The sequence below is a fragment of the Zonotrichia albicollis genome, chromosome 1 (genome assembly GCF_047830755.1).
Source record: "Zonotrichia albicollis isolate bZonAlb1 chromosome 1, bZonAlb1.hap1, whole genome shotgun sequence".
NCBI classification, from domain to species: Eukaryota; Metazoa; Chordata; class Aves; order Passeriformes; family Passerellidae; genus Zonotrichia; species Zonotrichia albicollis.
The window spans coordinates 106,766,198-106,787,645 of NC_133819.1; the positions used below are offsets into that span (position 1 = coordinate 106,766,198).

The window sequence follows — 21,448 nt, forward strand, 5'->3', positions numbered from 1 at the left end:
AGATTAAATAGCTCTCACATGCATTTATTGACAAATATTGGTTTTTTCCTTCTTCAAATCCTGAATAATGATATCAACAAATGTTCATATATTTCAACAAACAGCAATATTGGATATGGCTGTATGTATTACTATTTTAACCTGTATTTTTGTGCCAGAAATTTGAGTCTGTGGGGGAGCCCCACTACCAGGATTGTCTTCTAAAATATGTAAAGTGGCTTTTATATCCAGAGAGGCTACCAGAGTAAAGCCTGTTAATAATTTTTAATGGATATTTGGCCAAAAATAAGCTGAAAAAGAAGTTATTCAAACTAAAATATTTGAGTGAAAATGAAAAAGTAGATGGAAGTCACTCATTTTTACTTTGAAAGGTTACTTTGCTGACTGCTGTGGGTCAGATTCTTTGCCTCATATGTTCACTGAGACACTACAGCTGCTGACCTACTCTGGGTGCTGCAGTGCAGCACAAAGCTTTCATGGGATGCCATAAATCATGGAATGCTGAACCACGAACTCTGTCAATATAGAATGGCAAGGACCTGAAGAGCCTGCGGAGGAATTATGATGTAATTTTCAGATGATTCATTTTTTATAGAAAAAAAAATTCCCTTGTGTGGGAGAGAAATGCTGCTTCAAAAACTCATCTTATTTAAACTATTGCACTTTTTTTTTTTTGTCAGGAAGCTTTTCTGCTGAAAATTTCAGGCAGCCATGACCATGTTTTTAGAGTGCTTTTCTTAAATATATGCTGCCAAAGATATACTCATTCCCACAGAAGACTGCTCTACTTCCTACAGGTCCTGATCTGCTTAGTTTGAAACTAGTCTGGATACTGACATAGTCATTGCAACACTGCATAAGTATAGCCAAAACTACAATACAGACAGAACAGCAATTCCAACTTTTCATTTGCTTTCTATTTCCTGAATTTCTACCACTTCATAAAAATTTTGCAGTTTGTCAGGAAAAAATAACTCTCTAGAAACCCTCACTGTATTTAATTATTATTTTTCTTATCCCAGATGCTGAATGCAAAGCAAAACAGGGAAATAAAGGAAGCAATACAGTGGGTCACTGAACCAGCTGGGTTTAAACCCTCATTTATTAAGAAGCCAACTTTTCCAAATGAGGATATACATATCCAGATGGGACATGCAACTGTTTCAAAGCCTTGAGGTTTAATATTTTATTTCAATAATAATACAGTGACTCCAGTACTGATGTAATGTTGATACTGTTCCTTCACATATTCAGAGTTCATTTTGAACTAGTGATTCAGAATACTGTGTTTCCTACAGGATCTTAATACATATTCTGCACCTGTATTCCCTTAAGTTTAAATAAATAGCTCCTTTCTAAAAAAATGTTGAAGGACTGCAATGCTTGCATAAGGAAGGCAGCCAACATTTAGTATGAAATGGGAATGGACCTTTTTTTTTAATGTGTGGTTTCCAGTGAAATTGGAAGTTTGATTCAGAATTTGTGTTCCCAGCATGCTATACTTAGCAGCGCTGTTAAAACCCCAGATCTACTGTATGTGTATTTCTTTACTGCTGCACACACCCTGTTATATAATTCTTAACATTGCTTGTGGGAAAGAGAAAGCAGAAAAAAAATCAATAAAAAGTTTTATAACATGTATTGCATTTTCTATAAAACACATAGAAAAGAGTGTGCTGTTATTCCATCCTTTGTGCTACTGAGCAACTCCACTGGGAATTCAGAAAACCAGAAGCAAGTCTTGAATGTTTATTTCCTTGCAGGCCTTAACAGTGTTAGAAATTGGTGCAGCAACCAGAGAACATGTGAGTATATGTGTAAGTGCTTTGGGCTTTTTCCTAATTACTGTTTGCTTAATGAATCTACTGCATAACCATTGGAGCATGTGCCAAAACTCCTTTGTGTGAAGTTAAACACTAAAGCTGAAAATTACTTGGTCTCTATTTCAGCTATTTCCTACCAAGGTTGCCTTCACCTTATCTCCCTGGTTCTTTCTTCCCACATGCAATTTCTCTGAACAACCTGGAAATATCAGGGGTTTTTTTCACTATTATTATGAAAGTAATTGCTAAAATTTCATAATTCTACATCAGTGAGAAATATGAAACAATGCATCCTGTGATTGTGATTGCCCTTATGAAGGGTAGAGAAGCAAGGTACAAAGATGATGCTCTGTGGAGCAAACTGAAGGTCCATGAGACAGTCTGGATAACACCTGTGCAGAGAAATGCAGGCTGGACAATGTGGTCTCTAGAGCTGATGAAGCTGATATCCCCTGTAGCACAAGGATGATTACCCAGCTCCCATTTTCATTTTGCTCTGTGGCTTTGGTGCTGCAGCCAGTGTTTGGCTGAAGCAAAACACTGCACAGCAGTGCATGTGTACACACGACTCTGCAGTGGCTATATGAAAGAGCGGGGTTTAGAGGGGGGAGGTTCCAGGCTCCTCTAATTGCACCAGTTCTATTTGTGCTGCCCTAACTCAGCTGTAAATATCAGCATTCCAGGAAATCATGCTGTCATCCTCTCAGTGGTACCAGTGGCAGTGCCAGGGGTACAGGAGGGCTGGGGAGCCAGGAGCATGGCTGGCAGGGCAGGTCTGAGGGAACTGCCAGAACTGGGAAGGTTACCAGACAAGGTTATGCTGCCAAGACAGCTCTGAGGGCTAGCTCTGTCCCAGTGACAGGGACCAGGGTCAGACAGCCCAGGGACTGCCAGCCTGTCCATGGTGATGAAGTCAGGCCCAGCTCAGGCAGGGCTCAGCCTGTGGCTCAGGGCCCAGAGCAGCGAGGTCCATGGCTCTGCACTGTTGCCATCACAGCTGGGGTAGCTCAGGCAGGGACCATGTGGGGCCATGTCCTGAGCTGAGGTGGGTCTGAGGGCAGTGTTGGTGATGGATGGCTTTTAGTGAGGCTGGGCAAGGCCAGCAGGGTTGCTCCTGCCTGGAGCTCCCTCCCAGACAGATGTATCCTCTCACCCAACAGAGAAGGGCAGACTCTGATGGGATTCCTCTGAAGGGGAATTCAGCTGCTATGGGGTGTAGGGGACACAGAGCCAGGGCAGGGACATGAAAATGGGAAAGGGACAGGGATTGTTGGAGCCAAGCGGAGGGCTCAGGCAGACTGTAGCCCCAGAGCCTTGGCAGGCTTATGAGTGGGGATCGAAGCGGGGATCCTCAGATGGCCCCTGAAGATCATCAAGTCCCCCTTGTGAGGGGATCAGTCAGACTGAGTGTTTGGGCAAGGCCCGTGCTGGGAGGGTGTGCTGGTTTTGGCTGGGCTAGAGTTCATTTGTTCACAGTGGCTGGGAAAGGGTTGTGTTTTGGATTTGTGCTGAACACAGGGTTGATAATATAGAAATGTTTTTGTTATTGCTGAGCAGGGCTTGTGCAAAGCCAAGGCCTTTGCTGCTTTCCATACTGCCATGCTGGCAAGGGAGTTGGGTGTGCCTGGGAGTTTGGGAGGAGACACAGCTGGGAAAGGTGACCCAAAATGACCAAAGGGATATTCCAGACCATGTGGTGTCATGCTCAGCGTATAAAGGGGGGTGAAGAAGGAGGAAGGGGAATATTTGCATGGTGATGATTGTCTTTCAAATAATCATTATGTGTAATGGGGCCCTGCTCTCCTGGAGATGGCTGAACACCTGCCTGCCCATGGGAAGCAGTAAATTCATTCATTCCTTGTTTTGCTTTGTTTGTGTACACAACTTTTGCTTTCCCCATTAAACTGTCTATATCTCAAACCATTTTCCAGCTTTTTCCAATCCCAGCCCTGGCCCTGATGGGGAATGAGCCATTGGCTGCTTGGGGCTGGGTCTCTGGCTGGGGTTAAACCCCAAGAGAGGGTCAGAGCCCAGGTTTGTAGGGCCAGCTCTTGTGCAGCTGCAGGCCTGGCTCTGCACTGCTGGCTTAGGGCTTGGGCAGCCTGAGATGCCTGGCAGGCAGGATGCCATGGACTGGCAGCTGCTCCCAAGGACTGGGAGCTGTGAGGAGCCCCATGGGGGCAGCAGGGCAGAGTTCTCCCAAGCTTGTCCCACCTCCAGGGGTGGCAGGGCACAATGAGGTGGCCCCAACCTCCTCTCCCTGGGGATGGGGATGAGCAGAGGCCAGGAGTGAGGAGAACCACAGTCAGACATGGCCCAGGGTGTGTCCAGCCAGGATGGGGTGTAGTTCCATGGCCAGACATGTCCACAGCTGTAGCACAGCTGGAGGCAGGTACACTTGCCATGCCACTCAGGTAGAAACTAAGGCCCATGAGCAGAAGGTGTGAGCCCCAGGTGAGAATGGTCACAGTGAGGTCTGTCAGTGCACTCAGGGCCCTGTCTGCTCTTAGGAGGAATTTGTCTGGTACGTTTATAGCTAAAAGGTAAAACCTGTCCTTTCCCCCAAGGAAACTCATTGTTAGCATTAGAGGTAAGTCACTGCCGTCGGCTATATTTAAATACTTTTTGCATGAAATATTTTTAATGAGTCCAAAGACCAGAACAAACTGCCAGATATATCATAAATAGCAAGGTGCCAGCAGGCAAGCTGATACCTTTCAGAATACCAGTCTCCAGATTAAAGTAAATTGGTTTTTATTGCACCCATCTTTTTGCCAAGTATTGACACCAAATCTACAGAGCCAAACAATGTGAATTAACAAATTCTTGGTTCTCTGCAGCAACTGGAAACAACAGTGATGACATTAGCATAATTTTTCTGCTGCCAGTTTCTCATGCCAAGTGCTGCTATAAAAATATTTAATCTTACTTCTCACTCTCAGCTGTTGTCTACCACTAGATAGGACACTTCGTTTGCAGAGGGGGGTGTTTTATAATGAATATCTAGTAGGATGAGTTTGAATTACCCATTAGTATAGCCCTGCTTTACAAATTAAAGGCCAGTCCTGAATTTTGGCTTTACTGGATGTTTTCTATGGCCTTTCTCTTCTTTTCACCATAGCATCTGAGAACCACATAAGCATTTAATGTATTTATCCAGAGAATTCCCATGTGAATAAGGGGAATGCAATTATCTGTACTAGAAACACGGGAAATTAATATGAGGCCTGAAATGACATAAAAACAGGAAATCTGTACACAGCTAGAAATTGAATCCTGACACTTATCCAAGTGTATCTCAGCTACAAGGCCATCTCTCATCTGGCTGGACTGGTCTCCAGGAGGAAGAATGATTTCCTACAGCAGAATCACTGCTGTTTCCCCTTTAGCTGCCTCAAAGTGAGAATAGCTGCTCATTCACATAGGCAAGCACATCCCAAAGCTGTGCAGTCCCAGGTGTGCTGAATCCTGACCCCAGAGTGCCCCTAGTTCCTGCCTGTGCACACAGTTGGGTGACCAGAGGGGTGTGAGTTGGCTCCCAAAGGAGCCTAAATGCTGAAAAGATTTTAAGGGAATGTGTGAAGCAATTATCTGGGAGAGCTGCCCAATCAGTTTGTGTGAACATTACATAGTATTTGAGACAATGTATTTGTCTCACTGCAAGCTCGGTGTGCCTTTGTGCCATGTCCATGGCCTGGAATGGAGCAGCCATTTTCACTTGGCATTTTCACTTCACTTTTACTTACAGGATTCAACATCCAGTTAAGTGGCAGTAATTTCCAAACTCAGTCCAATACAACTGTGCCTTTTGGCACACACTTATTTTTATTCAGTGTACCTCAGTTCATTGTGTCAAGTGTAGTGTTTTTGACATTGCAAGTATAAGCTGATTTTTAATACTGACAACATCCTTCAGGTTCATTCAAATTATCATGTGATCTCTCATTGAAATTTAAATTATTTGGATTTATAGAGACACACACAGGAGGGACACTGTACAAATGCTTTTGTATGAGTTGCCAGCAGATCTTATAATATGTTAATTTGGGAGTCTCCAGGTCTTAACTTTCCATTTTCTCCCTTCCACCGCCACAACAGAGTGATATTTAATATCTTCTACAAGCCAGGGCCTTGAGTTGTCTCCAAATTGACAGCTGCAGGCTGGGAAGTGTGAATGAAAGCTTGTCTGTGCGCTGATGGCCAAAAAGTTCCAGAGAAAGGCTCTGCAAAATGCAGCAGCAATGAGAAAATCTTTCTCTCCCTATCCTTCAAAGCAGTCTGATTAATTTCTTCAGCTGTCATGACTGTGATTTCTGAGCATAAGCTTGTGTGCACTGCTGTAATTTTTGTTGTTTCATGTTATGCATCATGTTATGCACGTCTCAGTGTGGCTGTCATCTCTAGTTTGGATTTGGGGGCCTCTGTCAATTAGTCCATCACTTGATCACATTTAATCATATCCAAGTACCTGAAAGGCTTGAAAATAGGTTAGTTATATAAAAAAATTCTGGTAAAAACTGACTGTGGTGATCACTCTTTTTATTTTCCTTAAAAAACATCTTGCTGCATGGTGGCCACAGCACATATTGGTGTTGTTATCCCCCAAGCTCACCTTCCTGTGGGTTGCAAAGGGAAGTTAGAAGGGTGGGTGGAACTTCTAGCAGGTGGATGTGAACTGTTTGTGGTTTTAATAAAAGCACTTGAGACCTGAGCTGCATTCCACATTCAGACACTTCACAGGTGCCAATCACTATGGTGACAAACTCACCAAGTCAGGTTCATTAGAAGACTTGATTTTGATGGCTGATCAGATGGATGTTTGTCTCATAAATTCAGCAGTTGTTTCTTTTATGACCCTTCATCCATCATAATCAGATAACTAATATTCTTTGTGGTACTGCCATACGGCAAATTTTGACATAGCATGTCAGAAATGGAGTGGGTTACAAAACTCGTCTAAGAAGGTGGAATGCAGTAGATATTTGATCAAAGTGGTAAGACATTTCATTGCTGTCTCTGAGTTGTTGAATGGCCTTTGGAAAGTGGAGAAATGATACAAGGATACAGCTCTTGAAAGTATCAAGCAATGTCCCATGTTTTGTCTAAAATAGTGCTCTGAATATGGCCTGTGGTCATAGTAGTCATCATTGCAGCATGAGCAGTGTCCATATTCTGCAAATCAAAATTCATTGAATACCTCCTGTTTAGCTCTATATATTAAAATTATTTGAATATTCATATTTTTTTCATTAAAGCCCCTAGAATACTGATACCTACAAATTTCAAAATGTATTTTTATTTTTACTCACATTAAAGTGTGCTGTTGAGATGTTTTTTACATCTTTCTGATCTTTTGAGCACCATAAACCTTCTTGGTCTTCAAGGTACAAGCTTCACTCCAACTGCTATTGGTAGTAAATTGTGCTGATAAGGGAAACAGTGAAGTTGTACTTAATTCCTGTACTAAAAACTAGAAACTCTTCCAGAGCTATAGAGACTGCTCTGCTTATGTAGGCTATGTATGTCCATACACATAACTCCTCTGTAATTTATGAAGAGAAGTAATTGATTCCCATTCTGAATTCTTCTCTTAGCTAGGTATTCCTGTCCTGGATAACCACTGAGACTGCTAATTCCCACTAGAAAAGCCCTGAGGCCAGCTTTATTTCACATCCTCTCTGGCTACACTTGCTAAAATGTCCTGCAGAATCCACCTTATCTGCAGTGTTACATAAAGTGGATTCCAGCAGAAGGAACTTGACTTGCTAAGTGTAGGCAGAACTGCTAAGTGAATGTGCAGCTTAATCTGTTTCCTTGTACTTTAGAGGGCTGTAGGAATACTCAAGAATCTTTAATTTATAAAAGTGTGCACATGGTAAGAAGTGGCTGACAACCTACAGCTGGGACACGGCATGAATGGAAAGGTAACACCTGGACCATCTGAAGAAGACCAGACTAGTCTGACTTTAGAATATCAGACTAGTAGAGCTGAGATGAAGTTTATTAGGAGGAGCACATGGCAAAGCTCTCAGATGTGGTAACAAGAACGCTCTGGCTACCTGTGAGTTCAGTAATTTGAGAGAAGACCCAAGTGTGTGTTCTACTGCAGGTTGGCTACTGAGCATCCACTTAATGCAGCCTCAGAAAAGGATGAGGTTTGACCATTCCAAGCTTCTCACAGGATCTGAGCTGAAAGAGCTCAGTCTGATCATCTCTCTTCACAAATGATGCACTACACTGTATATTAAGAACCTTTCTAATAAGCAGTGGTCTCTTTAACATTTGGTGTGCTTACAACAGGAAGATTTTTTTTGTGCAATCTTCTTGTGTTGGGCTAAATGTCAGGAAAGGAGAATCATTTTTTGTGCTACAAAAAAATTGGTCTCAATATCAGTGATCAGTAGAAGGAAAATGAGCATAATGGCATATGCAAATAATTTTAATTAAAAGTATGATTTTCAAAGTTATAATGAGTTTGGTTTAAGAAAGATTCAATGGTCCTCTTATGCAGGCCCCTGAATGAAAGCACACAGATTATTAAATTCTTAGAATTATCTGAAATTGTACACTTTTCTAATATTTATCAGTTTATTGACTTTAAAATTTAACTCAAAAAATTACTATGCATTTTCCTACACGTTCAAATATGTATTGCCAATCCTATGAATATTAACCACATATCTACTCATAATTAAATTGCTGAAGAGGAATTTAATGTGTTACTGCAGAAGGTAGAAGGATAAGGAGACTTGAAAGCTGAATTCTGCTAGAATTTAATTCATGAACTCCATTCCTAAAAATACTATGATCTCTAGGTTTTACTGCTCCAGGCTGCAGAATTAGTCCATATGTTTGTGGGATCTGATTTTAAACGATGACAGACAGTCATTACTAATATTATCTGGTAACCTCTGTTTAACTGCAACTATCTTTTATTTATATCAAATTAGTAATTTGTGTAGGGTTGAGGAATAAAAAAAAAAATTGCTGCTATGAAGACATTATGCAGAGACTGCAGATCCAGCAAGGTTCCATTAAAATCTTTTGCCTTCCTGATGGTCCATCTGTGAAGACTATGGGAAGTTTGTTTTTCCTGGCCAGATGTTACCCTCCAAGACATTTTGCTTTCCAACCTTTTTTTACTACTAACTATAAAAAAACACACCAGAATTAAATATGCATCATGCCTCCCAGAAGATTTTTTTAAAAAAAGATTTATTAAACATTCATTCTTAAGAATATATGTAACAATTTCTCCCACCCTGAAGGAATTCTCAATCACACATACAAATTCTTATTTTCAGCACCAAATCAAGCATGTAAACCTGCGCTACTCATACACAGTAACTGAATGGTAACAGAAATGGACAATGGCACCTGAAACAACATGTAGAAAAGCAGCTCTCTAACAACCTAAAACTGGGTTAACATGTGCATGGTGTATCAGGAATAATCACCTGTCCTTACAACTACAGGGAGCAGCACTGAAGGCAAATCTGGTCTGTGACTAATTAACAACAAAGCAAACACCTTTTGAAGTATACAAAAGCCCCACCACTTCAGAGATTCTAAGTAGCTTAGGTACATTTCCAGGTTAATATTTAATGCTGGTTTATAGCATCAGACAGCCATCTCCATTTTAATAGGTGGATGAGGATTATAATCTTCAATCTGGAAGTCTTCTGCCTTGAAGTCACTGATATCTTTAATCTCATGAAGAATTCTGAGTTTGGGGAAAGGTCTTGGCTCCCTCTGAAGCTGAAATAAAAGCAAGCTTACTGTACAAAGCTAATACTTGAAAGCAGAGACTCTGTTCTCAATTTCAAATCAGATTACACTATGTAGGCTTTCCCTTCCCACCAAGACTTACACTAAGAAAAAAAAAAATGGAAGAAAATCCCAAGACAGTTAGATAGAATCTACTTTAGTATTTTCACAGGGAGCAGTAGCTTAATTTTCAGGTGAATTCCCTGATCATCCAAATGCACTGCAAGTACTTTCAGATGGCAAATCAGTTCTGGTGGTTACAGACTATATTCCTCCAGGGGAAATTAAATTGGAGAATCTGACCCAAACATGCATCAAATATTCTACAGTTTCTCACTGCCCATCGTTAGGGTCTGAATCGATAACTACTTCTCTGGATGGTTTTGAACCATGCTAATAATGAGGACATTCAGTCCAAGCTTAATCTAATCAAATCAAACACTGATTTTATCCTATTGCAACAAATTACTTCCTGAAGAAAATGTAGCCTTTCTCAGCCAAACAGTATTACTGATTAACTCTGTGAATTTTAAGTGATCCTTTTCTGATATATTACAAAGACATTTTATTTTGTGTTGTTCGGACTAGGTGGAATAATTTTTGAAGTTAAAAGTGCAGATTCTGCTCTCTAACTTGGTTTTAGAGCAGTACACAGATGTACATTTCAATCATGCTTGTATTGTATTTCTGTTTACAACCTGAATTGAACAGATGCTAAGATATTACAGTTTTTAGGACAGAAATGAGAAAAAAAGCCATAAAAATTAATATCTGCAAAAAGGATATTTAAAATATCAAGGTAATTGATATTTTGATATTCCACTGTGGAAGATAAAAGGATAGAGTACAGAATAAATACTTACTTGGACTTTTAGAGGTTCCACATGGTTCAGATATATGTGAGCATCTCCTAAGGTGTGTATGAACTCTCCAGGCTGAAAAGAATGAAGAATACATGTGGTTTTCAAACAGTCAGGTTCCAAGAAAGCAAAACATTACAATGCTTACAGTATTGATTCTCAGCACCTGGCTAGCGTGGAATTGTCACTTCAAGGATACAGGATTGTATCCTTGAAAGCTGTGAAAGGCACAAGCTTCTCTGACTAATGCATAATTAATGGAAAATATAATGAAATTTCCACTAGCTTACCAAAAATTTTATCTTTCAAATGCTGCTATGACAGTAGCTTTGGTAAATGAATGGAGCAATAGTGATCTGCCCACTGACAGAGAAACAGGTGCAGCAGTGACATCCCAAAGCTGGCTTCAGAGCAGCTGCCTCAGCCACTACTATAAACAGCAGTGGAGGTGTCAGGCACAGGCAAGCACCCAGAGCTTACAGGTGGTGACTTACCAGCCCCTGAGCAATGGAATTTCACATGGGGAAGTTTCATCAGCTCTTTTGCTGGCCTCTGACCAATATTGATCAGCTCCCAGATGTGTTACACTGAAAATCACCAAAGCCATGAGAGGAAGTGGCTGAGAGGAAACAGCTGGACGCAACATTAAACTTCACTTTTTTTAGTACCTTGGACTAATTTCTGTGGTTGCTGTCAAGTCTGATTCTTCCCTATTGCCCTGTTTTAAGAAGTTCCCCTTCATGTTGCTGGTGGCAGGAGGATTAGGCACTGAAGGCCTTTCTAGTATAATTTTTTACATGCCCTAAAGAAAAGGGGGTTTTCCTTGTACAAGACTGCCGCGCATTTAAGTTTCTCTGCCGAATTACAAAATACAGCTCTGAAGTCAGGGCAGGAGCTACTTGAGCACATACTCATCTACATGTAAGCATCTACAGTAAGAAATCAAAGAAATGCACAGCTGAAATTATACCTGGAAGTTAAGACAGGCAGATTATCCAAATTAGAACCCTGACAGCAACTGTTGAGCTATTGCTCACTTCTAATAAGTAATAAACATGCTACAAAATCTCATCGTTTGTATATTACTACCTCATGAGGACAAACACTCAGTTCAGATTTCTAAGACTAATGAACAAAGGTCAGTCTTGACAGATTCAAGACATGAAAGAATCTTCTGCTTAAACCGAATTTTAAAATTCTTACCTTGCTGATTCTAACTGCCCATACAAACCAGAGGCAATTCACATCAAATTCACAGGGCCCTTTTTTACACATATATCAGAAAGATTTCAAACAGTATGCTCATTCCAGTTTTTCTTGGACATGACATGAAGAGCCTCATCTTTCAGTCCCTCCTTTCTCAGACAAGAACAAATGAAAATATTAAATAGCCTACCTTCAGCCCTGTGACATGGGCAATCATGTACGTGAGCAGTGAATAGCTGGCAATATTAAAAGGCACTCCTAGTCCCATGTCTCCAGACCTCTGATAGAGCTGGCAAGACAATTCACCATTTAGAACATAGAACTGGCAAAGGGCATGGCATGGAGGCAAAGCCATTAGTGAGATATCTAGGAATTGAGATACAGAAGGTGGGGAGGGGAGAAAACAGTAACAGCATTAGTATGTTATAAATGTAGAAGATGCAAAACTTAAACAAGCATGTAATGAGATACAGTAGAGAGCCAACTGCACTGTCATTCTGTTGCTTTTTCTCTTGTTTATGAGCACTTGCTGCCCAAGCAATTAAGTCCAGGTCATGACAAGCTGTCTCCTGGGCTGTATGACCAGAAAGTCATAAACAGATATTCCACAGAACAGACTTATGCCATAATGTTGCACAGCAGTTTCTTTCTACTCACCTTGGTATTCCCTAAAGGAAGACATTAAGACTAAAATTAAGTATATACCCTAAAGCAAATTCCAACTGCTTCATCTTACTCTCTTCCAACTGCAATGTGTTTGTTGAGATATAAAAGTAATGATACTTTAAAAAAAAATCAGAAACCACAAGATCTGTGTGTTTTTCTACGCTTAAAAAGTGCAGAGAGTAAAATTACAGCTTGACAAAGAAAACTTTCACCAGATATTTTCTGAGGATATTTAGCCTTGAAAATAAGAGCAATAGCATGTGGCATACCCTTTCAGACAACAGTGGAAAATGCTGTGTGATTTTTTTGGAGCACAAGTCTATCACTGGTGAAAGTTAAACATTCACTTGTAGTAGCTCTTGTTTAGAAGTCTCTACAGAGTGAATAGATATCTATGTATAAATAGACCCTATCATTTGTGTGATACAGGTTCATCATATGATCCCATGTTCAAGGAGAAAAGATTACAACACAAATAATATTTTTGTTCTCTAGTTTTAAGGGTTAAGTTTACAAGAGATTACATGGCTAAAAGCCAGACATATTGCTTTAATATAATTTTTATGGTTTGGGTTTTTCACCTTTTTAGAATAAGAGTTACTGTCTTTGAATAGACTGTATGTCAAAGACACTGGTGTATCCCTCATTTTAACCTGGAGAGAAAAACTTTGAAGAAATTATTTTTGAGGTCTGAACATGAGGATAAAGTTGAAAGAGAATCAAGATTATAACTACTAACCAGTTTTACTGCACTCCTGGTAGTTTTATAAAGAATGAAGAAGGACACCTAATGGAATTGACTGTTGACACAGGAGCAGAAGATAATTTAGCACACAGCAATATAATGTGCAACCCCATTCACTTTATGCCAGCTGTTCAATACCTTTGGGATTCCAGGCACACATAATGATTCTTCTGTCATCTGGATTAGTTTTGATCGTTTCAATCACTTTTTGCAACTGATCAACTCCTTGGTTGGAGTAATCTGGAGAAATAGAACAAATAAGATCTAAACTGGACAGATTCAAGCCATGGTATTTTTTTATCACCCAGCCCATGTCCCGCTGAAAAGTGATACCCAAATGACAACCTCTGAAAATTTTATTGCAAGTTTGAAACTGATTTATAAGGTGGCACCATCCAAACATAGGTTGTTCTCAGTCTTTCTTAGGATGCTCCAGAGCTTGTAAAATTCTCATGATGATATGTCTCTATGCACCCCCCCATATATTCTGTGTGCTTTGAGTACCTTTAGCACCCACTGAAATAGGACCATTCCTATTTATTCCATTTTCAACCACTTGATTTATTTTAAGACAAACTTAAAATTCTGTATAATCACTAAACCCCAAGAAACAGAAGTTGCAATACAAGAAACTAGCTGGACAAAGATGATATCTTATCACTCATGATGACTTGTTACCTAAATAGGACAAGAGCTGTACTGGAATGGACTAGACATTATCACCTAGTCAGTCATGGTATTTAGACTGATTTGCTTATTGCATTTCTGGATTAAAATGCCTTTCTAAACATTTAATTTGCATGCTACAGTTTTCTTTCTTATATAGAAAAAAAATTATGCCCAGACCAGTGTGCCAGGTGCCAGCATTCTTTACACACTCAAAAGAACAGTTTTTGACAGATGAATAAAAGCATCCATCTAGCACTCTCAAGGTCATGTATGAAAACTAAATTTACATAGCATTTAGCTCCAGAAAGGAACTTTAATTATGTGTAGCACAGGATATTACATTTCACCCAATGACACAGGCTGAATTTTAGGCTCAATACCAGTTGTGTAAGAAATTTTCTGAAATTAACTGACCATAGAATGGATTTCAGAATAAAAAAGTCATTAGTTGTTAATCATTGTTCTGACTCATGCCAGTCAATCAGCATGGCTGGTAACTACTTTTTTCTAATAACTCTTTTTGCAGCAACACCAAATTATGGTTACAGGGAGACCCAAGCTGGAAAACAAGGTAGCAATACACAATTAGCATCTCAGGGAACTCTTTGCCAGCAGTACCATGCCAGAAGCCTTGTCAAATGGTCATGTTAGTTCCTGAAGCTACTTATCTCTCCATTAGTAATGCAACTTAAGGAAATCTGTTTGTAAGGAAAACCATGGGAATTTATCTTGTTCATTTTCTCCATGCTATGCTGTACCTTAAGACTTTTTAAGACGAGAAACAGTAAGTTTTCAGATGTGCCAGTTCACAATTTGCATCATTTGTGTTACCATAAAAATGTATTCTGCTAGTGGCCAACATGCCAATACTAAGTATAATATCAGCAATTCATTGTGAGCTGCATTTTGAGGCTGTACTGAAAATAAAACAAAACAAAATGAAAAAAAAAAAAACACACACAAAAAAACCCCCAAGAAACCTCACCTAGATAATTACCCATGTTGTTAATCCACATTAAAAAAAAATCACACCAGATAGTGACAATCTGGTTTTTGACACCTTTTTCTTAATGGCAGTCCTCTAAGCATTTTCTATAGCTTCTCCTGCAGAGACTTGGAAAAGAGGAATCAATGCATTTGAGAGTCAGTTTAATAAACCAGTTCCACTGAAAATACCACCAGGTACTGCATCACATCACAACTTGCCACAGCTGTTCTGCCCACAGCATCATCAGCTGTGGAAACACCCTACTTGGTTCAGATGGAAAATGGAAAAATCTTTCTCTTCACTGCCTCCAGTGAATGTAGTGTACTGATGCCAGTTCTTTCCAGCACAACAATTTCATGGACCCTGCACTGGTATAGAGAGATGGCAGCCTGTGTTCTGTTATCAAATGGAGCTAGCTCAGGTTTCTGGACTGCAGCACACACATCCTTCCAGCTATCAGCAACCACATCTGCTCTAGGTAACAGAGCAACAGTGTGTGCCTTGTGACTCATCTGTTCCACAAATACCGAACTATAGTATAGAAAGCTACATCTTTCAGGATAATTAAGATTGAGTAAGGAAGAAAGTTCAATTAACTCTCTCAAACACTCTTTATTCTGGCCACCAGCTTGCTCTGTATAGTTAAGAACATTCCATTCTACACAGGCTTCTGGAAGTGATGTGTCACAGCTGTCTCACTGAGCACTCAAGACTGTATTTGGATGTGATTACCTGTGTGCATATCTTTGTATTCTGCTCCAAAATGCCTCCACTGGAAACCATACACTGGTCCCAAATCACCCTCCTCTCTGGTGCTGAAACCCTGCTTATCCAGGAACTCACGGGACCCATTGGCATCCCAAATCTTCACACCTTTTGCAGAGAGCTCTTTGGCATTTGTAGAACCCTAGAAAACACAGTGAGAAGTCTGCATCCTAATTCCAACACAGAGGGCATGATTTAGAACAGTTGTATTAAGCTTTGCTAGTCCACAGTATTTCTCCACTCATAAAGCATGAACAGTGTAATTCATGTACTGCATGAGGTTCTTGCACACAGACAGAACGAAACTTGTGAGCAACACGCTGGGATGGAGTTTGAAGTGCCACACTGCTGCTGTTTAACTCAGGATTCTCACACTTTGTGAATGCACAAACAGCCTCAAGGTCAGCTGTGGAACGTCATTTCGTAATTGCAGAGACCAAGATGTTGCTTTACAGATTGATGAAAATAGGCCAACAAAAACTGTATGGCCTAGGCACGGTCTTTTCCAAGCTACCTATAATAAAATTATGGTCTTAAAAATCCTTTTGTGAAAATGAGAAAAAAGAGAAAATAACCAGAAAAATGTCACTGAATCCTGCAAGATGTCCAAATCAGCACACTCAAAAATCCAACACAGAAATTATGCTGGTTTGGGGAGTGTCTAGTCTTTTACATTAAAAAGCAACAAAAACCAAAAACCAAACAAAACAAACAAGCAAACAAACAAGCAAAAATAAAACCAAACCCAAAACAAAACCAAAAACTTTTAAAAAATCAATTTGTATTTGAGTCCTGCTATCTAGCAAATACTTATGTAAATTCTCCCACACTTGCACAATATCACAACATAGAAAGGAACACTTACATTGTAATGAACTAACTGTAGTTGAATTTTATTATATTAGTTACAGCTATTTGCTCTATTAGATGTAATGTTTCAGCTATTAAAAATTCTAGCATTTACATCAGTCTTATTTCACCCGTGGTTCCACACTGCTTGTTTCTGTTCAAATCAAGCTACCTCAATATTAAAAAGCAGATCATTAAATTGCTTACTAGCTGTCTCATATTATTATTTCTGATTAAAACACAAAGAAAAGACACTGCATTAGGTGTTGTAGCTGTGGAGTATCTTCAAATTAGACCAAGCCCTCACTATTTCAAATTTTCTCCTTTAAGAAGAACTAGAAGTGAAACTGTTCTAATTTCACTGGTAGCAATAGTCTGCACTAAACAGCAGAATGTCTTGGTGATAACGACCTTCCATGTGTGGTCACAGTATCAGGGGGTTGCATTTCTTCTGTAACAGGAACAGAAGCATCTGCAGTTACCCAAATGCATTAATCCACTGCCCAGCAGTTGGTTCTGTTCATGCCACTCCGGGCCCACCACCCAGAGGGACACCCAAATACCGAACCTTGATGAACCACAGCAGCTCCTCCAGCACTCCCTTCCAGAACACCCTCTTCGTTGTCAGCAGCGGAAACTGATCTGGAAAAAGAATTCCACAGCGTCAGCCATTGCCAGGGTGAGCAGACTTCGCCTTTTCCCCACACAGAGGGCAATGCCACCCCTGACATTGTGAGGGTGGGATACGAAACAAAGAGTTAGGATGTGTAGCTGCCATGCTCAGACCCCTCGGGTGGGAGGGAGCGGGACATGCCCGGGGTGTGAGACCCCCACAATCAGCCCGGCTCAGGGCGGGGGCAGGAGCAGGGACACGGACAGGGAGCAGGGGCAGGGACAGGAGCAGGGATAGGGAGCAGGGGCAGGAGCAGGGACAGGGAGCAAGCTCAGGGGCCGGGGTCGCGGCGGTGCCCACCTCTGAGGCTGTACCGCGCCTGCATGCCGAACACGGAGATGGTGCCGGTGCCGGTGCGATCCTCTCTCCGGTGGCCGTGCTGCAGGATGTGCCGCACCTGCTGCAGGTACTGCTGCTCGCCGGGCTCCGGGCAGGCGGCGGGGCCGCTCAGCAGCTCCCCGTCGGCGGGCATGGCTGGCGAGCGGATTCTGGGCTCCGGCTGTGCGCCTCTGCCGAGCCCGCCAAAGCGCGGAGTTCCCGCCAAAGCAAGCCCGGAGTTCCCGCCAAACAGTGCCGAGGGGCGGGCGGGGCGGAGCGGCACCACCGCCACCTCCTCCCCTGCCCGACCACTTCCCTTTCCCCCTCCCTTTCCTCTTCCAGGCCCGGGGGTCTCTGCACTGCTGCCTCCGCAGCCGCCCGCCCACTGTGCTCCTGCACGGAGCTGCTGCCCCTCAGGGAGGGCGGGCCCGAGGCAGTGCCCCGAACCATACCGACTCCTTTAGGTTGGATTTTAGGAAGAGTTTATTCACAGAAAGGTTGATTACACATCAGAATGGGCTGCCCCGGGAGGTGGTGGAGCCACCATCCCTGAAGGTGTTTGAGGAAAGACGTGGTGGCATGTTCTAGCAGACAGGGTGGTGTTCCGTCCAAGGTTGCACCCAATGAGCTCAGAGGAGCTTCAGTCTTTTTGTACTTGATTGACTGTGTGATTCTGTGACTTCGTTCTGCTCTAGTGGCACCGTAAGATTCATCCCATGCTGGAGTGTGCTGTTTACATTTGTCATCTTTCCCTCTCTCTGCAGCCTCAGGCACCGCCTTTCGGAGCTGAACAAGACCAAAGCCTTCAGCTGGGCCTGGCAGGCTGCACACATCTGGCACTGGATCCCCCCAGCCGGGATATCCCAAAAAAGCCCCTGTGCCAGCCTCCCTTGTCTCCCCTGCTATGGTGGCCCTGCACTGCCGTGCCCCATGCACAGCTCACCTTCCACATCCAGCAGTGTCACCCTGACCTGAGCTTCCAAAGCCACGTTCCTTTCATGCCATGCCATGTCATCAGCTTCCTGCTTCATATTTTATGGGCACATTTGCTGCTCACTAAGGGTAGTCCTCATCACTTGGGTTTATCATGTCTCATCATGTTCATCTCAGCTTCTCCCATGTCCCAGTGCCATTTTGCATCCCAACCCGTGTCTGACTGCAACTGTTCCCAACATGGTGTCCTCTGAAAATTTTCTGCATATAATCTTTGCTAGTCAGAAGAAACTGATTCTTCTCTGAATATTTAATCATTAGTATCTCTTGGAAGTCAAGAATTTCCTAAGAGTCACTTATCTCTGAGACCTGACAACTGACATGCTTATGTTATGTTATGACTGATAATCTCTCATTATTAGGAGCCTGAAATACAGGTATATATGATGGAAGCTAAGGGCCACAGAGGACTGTGGATTAGAAAATGCTACCTTTCTTTGCAGCAGACAGAAAAGAATCTTTTCCACGAATTAAAAGAGTAAAATAGTTTTTTTTTCCTCATATAAATTTTTATACTTCTTGTGTATGTGTAGAAGTAAAGGAAAACATAAAGTGTAAGTAGGGTGTGGATATTTTTCTCTGCTCATATCTGATAAAGATGAATTTGCACACCTTAGCATACTTCATTTAGCCGAGCTACATATACCTGTGTGCAAAACATGCTTATAAAAGCTTTGCATGGCAAATGACACCAAATCACCTAGAGCTCTGCTTCTAGCTTAGAGCTATATCAGTACTTAACCTTTATTATAATTTACAAATACCATTGAAAGCTGATGTGTATAATTTAGGGAGAAACAAGCTTCTTTACTGATAAAGGCTTTTAATTAATTAAGAAATGAACTTCAGAGGCAGACTGCTGTTTGTAAGAAATGCCAAAGGCAGAAGACCTACTCATTAGTGCATATTCAGATAAGTAATTTAATGTACACAATAAGCATCAAAAGCAACTGGAAGAAAAAATTGAATATTTTCATTGCAAAATAATATGCTACATGCAGATGGAAATGTGGTTGATTCAGACTTAGCTGAATGTGCAACATCTGTAGGAATCTGTCTTGAAAAGGCTTGAGAATGTGCTTGAATGTAAGAATGCAAATAGAAATTACTTTTATGCTTACAGTTGATTATATCCTCAAATCTTTGCATAAGCAGAGTCATGACTTGTTATCAAAGATTACCTTACTGACAACATAAATAACATTTTATTTAAATAAACTAATACTGAAATGGATTTGGTTTGAAGTTGGAGTTTAAAGATTTCTACAGTCTTTGGTTGATAGCTTATATGTCACATTATTTACTAAGCAACATTTTATTTATATGCAACTATTTTAACCATAGAAATTCAACACTTAGCTATGCTGAGTACAGGGGTAGTTCAACTAAGGAGCATGTACTTTATTTCAGGAAGAAAGAATTCACACTTCTTTCCTAGGAGAAAAAAAAAAAGATTATACATTTTGGTTTTGAATGGAGAAAAATATGTTAGAAAAGTAAGTATATGTGGAATGTACCAGTGTCCTGCTATAGAAACATGCATAACATAAAAACCAGACAGAAACTTTTCTTTTTCTCTCCCCTTCTGTTCTCACAGATCTACCCAGTTTTCTTGTGGAGTTTTAACTCTGTTTTTATCCATTACATTTTCATGTACTCTAAGCCTTGTGCAAACTGAATGCTGTGATTTTGAAATCAACACTGCTTACTTTTCCCAGGTATTAAATGGGTACACAGATATGCCCACAGGAAAATCAGACTAAGATTCAGGCTAAAAATCATCATCAAACTACAGAAATAATTATTGCCATCATCGGGCCCTGAAGATTATTATTCCATAATCTGAAAGAGTATTTATCATTTATATTTACAACTGCATATAAATTATAGAGAATTTTGAAGAAAAATTGTAGATAAAGAGTTGGAGAATTTTATTTCGGATGTTTATAAATATCAACATGTAATTTCACCAACATTTACCTAAGCAAAGTATATGGTTTATTCTGTCTAAATTCTGCAGCCCACCTCAGCCTCTCTGGTGGGAGTGATTTCTTTCATCTGCTTAAAAAGTGTACCTCTGACCTCAAAAGAATAAGCAGATTTAATACAAAATGCTGAAATCTTCTTCATCTACTTTGTTAACGTTGAATGCTCTTTCCCTGCCTCCTGAGACTTTTCCTTGTGTGCAGGTCATGCTTCGGTTGCTCATTTGAGGAAATCAGCTATGACCTAAAGAGAAACTGTTCAAATCTGGTCCTTCTCAGAAGATTTGGGGACCATGCAGTGATTTGCCTGAAAGTCTCATGTGTCTTGTGGCTCTGTTCCCCTGGAAGAGACAACTCTGAGAGTCAGAGGCCACTACAGCTGTGCATCCCAGAGTCCCCTTGGAAGGGAAACACAGGGAAGAGTGGTTTACAAGTTTCACAGTAGTGTGATGCCACCTAAAACCCTTCCCTCTTTCTTGGGAAATTCCCTGTGGGATTAGAGAATATGAAGCATTTGTCCTCCCTGCCTCTCTGCCTGGTTTTTCCTTCCTCTTCTTGAAATGTCATAAACAAGAAGAAAGCCTTCTTGTGTGTCCTTTTTACAAAAATGGTTGAAGGCCATGAGCAGGATCTTTCTGTGCATGACCCTGCAAGATGAACTGCAGCCTGTATTAATAAACACTGTTAATCTGAGCAGTGTGCTGCTAATGCAGAAATATTACGGCAAGACAGCTCTTCCAAGTCCTGGTGGTGATTCTCACTTTGCCCTCCTTTATCATCAAAAATAATATGAGCATGCTCTCAAACACTATTGAAAATTAAAAAAAAAATCCAAAAAACATAATGAATAGTGGTAATTCCAGTCCATTCATGATGAATGAACACAAAGACATGGTTTTCAATGCCAAGACACTGGACTGTGGTTGTGAGGCAATTCTTTTGTGAAGAAATATTTATTATCACATTACCTCATCCCAGCTGTTACTTAAAGATTGGGGGTTTCACAGATATATAAGTCAAATCATTTAATGTCATCTTGTCTGTGTTTTGCAGGCAAAAACATTGAGTGTTTGTTTGTGTTTTCCATAATGCTTGTGTTTTTCTCAATGTGTCCTTTCTGAGAAGGCAGTCTTGTATACAC

General features: G+C 40.9%; 1 protein-coding gene across 1 annotated transcript; it reads right to left on the reverse strand.

The window, feature by feature from the left end:
* Window positions 1-9,024: 9,024 nt before the first annotated feature.
* TYMS (thymidylate synthetase) lies at window positions 9,025-17,699 on the reverse strand. The gene is made up of 7 exons (XM_005490727.4): window positions 17,312-17,699; window positions 16,907-16,980; window positions 15,457-15,631; window positions 13,206-13,307; window positions 11,847-12,022; window positions 10,454-10,525; window positions 9,025-9,581 (listed from the first exon to the last, which is right to left on the reverse strand). The coding sequence occupies exons 1-7, from the start codon at window positions 17,481-17,483 to the stop codon at window positions 9,444-9,446; spliced, it is 909 nt and encodes a 302-aa protein (XP_005490784.1). The 5' UTR covers window positions 17,484-17,699; the 3' UTR covers window positions 9,025-9,443.
* Window positions 17,700-21,448: the final 3,749 nt, after the last annotated feature.